General features: G+C 60.5%; 1 protein-coding gene across 1 annotated transcript; it reads right to left on the reverse strand.

The window, feature by feature from the left end:
• Nucleotides 1-351: 351 nt before the first annotated feature.
• On the reverse strand, nucleotides 352-1,800 carry LOC100304220 (uncharacterized). Its single transcript, NM_001165669.1, has one exon. The coding sequence runs from the start codon at nucleotides 1,628-1,630 to the stop codon at nucleotides 491-493; it is 1,140 nt and encodes a 379-aa protein (NP_001159141.1). The 5' UTR covers nucleotides 1,631-1,800; the 3' UTR covers nucleotides 352-490.
• Nucleotides 1,801-2,241: the final 441 nt, after the last annotated feature.

Here is a 2,241-nt window from a genome sequence, read left to right on the forward strand (position 1 = left end):
CCGAGTCGGGAGAGAGAGGGAGCAGGGAGCGAGCGGGTGCGATGCGAGTGCGACTGTGCGAGGGGCTAAGAGGTGGGGCCTAGGGGGCGAGGAGCCGAGGAGGTATAGGCTGGCGGCTGGCGGTGGCTGCGGGCCCCGACCGGGTTGTCCGCACGGAGCAGGCCGTGCCGTGCCGGCCCACGTGCCTGGCCAGCGGCCCAGGCACGGCCTGCTCCACTGGGCCGTGCCAGCCCGGGCCCATCCCACACGTGCCGGGCCGGGCGCGAACCGGGCCAAAAAAACGGGCCTCGGGCCGGGTTTAACGGGCCCGTGCTTCATGTACATCTATAGTTCTAACTACACTTGTGAACCAAACACAAAAATAGCATGGTTCTATTCTATGTTCCAAATAGGGAGGTAGATATAGTACGCGTATATGGATACGCATACTGGGCTGATACAAATAGAGATCGCTGAATGTGCTGGTCGTCTTACGGGCCATGGGGCTGCTTCACAGAAAGGATGGTCTTGAAGAGTCCCGCGAGCACGCCGACGATGGAGAAGACAGTGGCGATGGTCTTGATGTTGTTGTACAAGAACCTGTGGACGGCGATCCACAGCCACTGAGCCACCTCTCCTGCCTGTACTCCTGCAGGAACTGGAAGACCTCGTAGTAGCGGCAACCGACGCTCAGGTGCGGCGCTAGCGCCTTGAAGAAGGCGAGCGTTTCTCCGTCGTCGAACACGCTGACGACGAGGCCCTTGGCACGCATCTCCTGCACGTCCTCCGGCCGGTTCACCAGGAGCGACACGAGCGTGACGTAGGAGCTCACAGGGAAGCTGTCGGTAGCGTCGCCTTGCTGTTGCGGCTGGCATGATTCGTAGGCTGCCATGTTCAGGAGCCAGCACTCGGTGAGCCGGTTCAAGACCAGCGGCGCCAGGGAGAGCTCGCCGAAGAGGCCGAGGGGCCAGTGGCGCTTGGACATGGCCATGTCCCCAAATGTCTTGGTCTTACTGGGGGCAAGTTTGACGCCCATCTCCGCGAGCTCCACCGCAGTGCTGGACAGGGAAGCCAGCTGGACCGGGACGCGGAGGATTCCGCTCTGGTGCTGCTGGGTGCGCACCGCGCCCATATCCATGTGACGGCGATGGAAGAGGCCAAGGAGATGTGGCGGCGCCGACTGGTCTAGTTCTCCGGTGGCAAGCAGGCGGGTCTGGCTGCTGGCATCGTTGGTGTCGCCGACGATGTGGAAGGCGGAGGCCATGAGAACGAGGAAGCTGTCGACGACAGGCTCGGCGGGCGGCGGCATCAGCTGCATGAGGGAGCTCAGCACAAGCCACGGGATCTGGTTCTCCAGCAGCATCACGTCCCGCACGATGGCGTTGATGCTTCTCCGCACCTCACCTCTCGAGATGAGTGGGTCGTCGTCGCGGTGTCGGCACACGGAAGCCATGAACTGCAGCAGGAAGCATCCGTCCAGCAACATCATCTCCGCGAACTCGCCGTCGTTCATGTGCACGAGCGTGCCGTCGGCGGCGTAGCTCCCGCGAGCGGCTCCCGCCACCGAGAGCATCTTCCCTCTGACCGCCGCGAACGGCTGTCCCGCCGCGCGGCAGAACTCCGCCACGGCTGCGACCTTGGCCTCCTGCATCCCCGAGAGCTGGGGTAAGGCACGGTGGTAGGGGCCTATGGCCACTGCAGTGGGCGCGATGACGCTGCGGTTTCCAGGGACGATGAGATGCAGGTTGTAGGGGATTCTCTCGATGGTGGCGGCGCTGTTGTACTGGAAGCTGATATGAGGAGGAGGGGTTGGTGGTCCGCCGAAAGAACGCGGCATAGGACGGGGGTGACGGCGGTAACGGCGAAGCGGCGGAGCTTCGCCTACTTCATGGTGACGTATACTAGCAGTACCACCGGCGGCATGCTCAGCGACCTGGGCGTCTTGTTGGCTCTCGTTCTCGACTCCGTCGACGAGGTTCCCCGTCATCTTCTTGTCTCTGTGTGGACTCAGCAGCACCGTACCAGTGACGACGGTAAGTGGCAAACGCTGGGACCTGCGGTAGATGGGACGATAACCACGAAAAATGGCAACTTGTGTGGGAGTGGTAGACCCTAGACTACACCTTAGATCAAGGTTAATAATATACTCCCTCCTCGTAACCAGTTTTCATTATAGTCCCATAATATAACGTGTGTTCCCTCTAGATATACGTATATCAATATATTAGTACTAGCGTTGATATATATAATTAAATATATTTT

The sequence above is a fragment of the Zea mays genome, chromosome 6, assembly GCF_902167145.1.
Source record: "Zea mays cultivar B73 chromosome 6, Zm-B73-REFERENCE-NAM-5.0, whole genome shotgun sequence".
NCBI classification, from domain to species: Eukaryota; Viridiplantae; Streptophyta; class Magnoliopsida; order Poales; family Poaceae; genus Zea; species Zea mays.

Bases quoted from the DNA above. Each gene is read 5' to 3' on its own strand.
- LOC100304220 (NM_001165669.1), bottom strand. From the start codon at position 1,630: ATGCAGGAGGCCAAGGTCGCAGCCGTGGCGGAGTTCTGCCGCGCGGCG.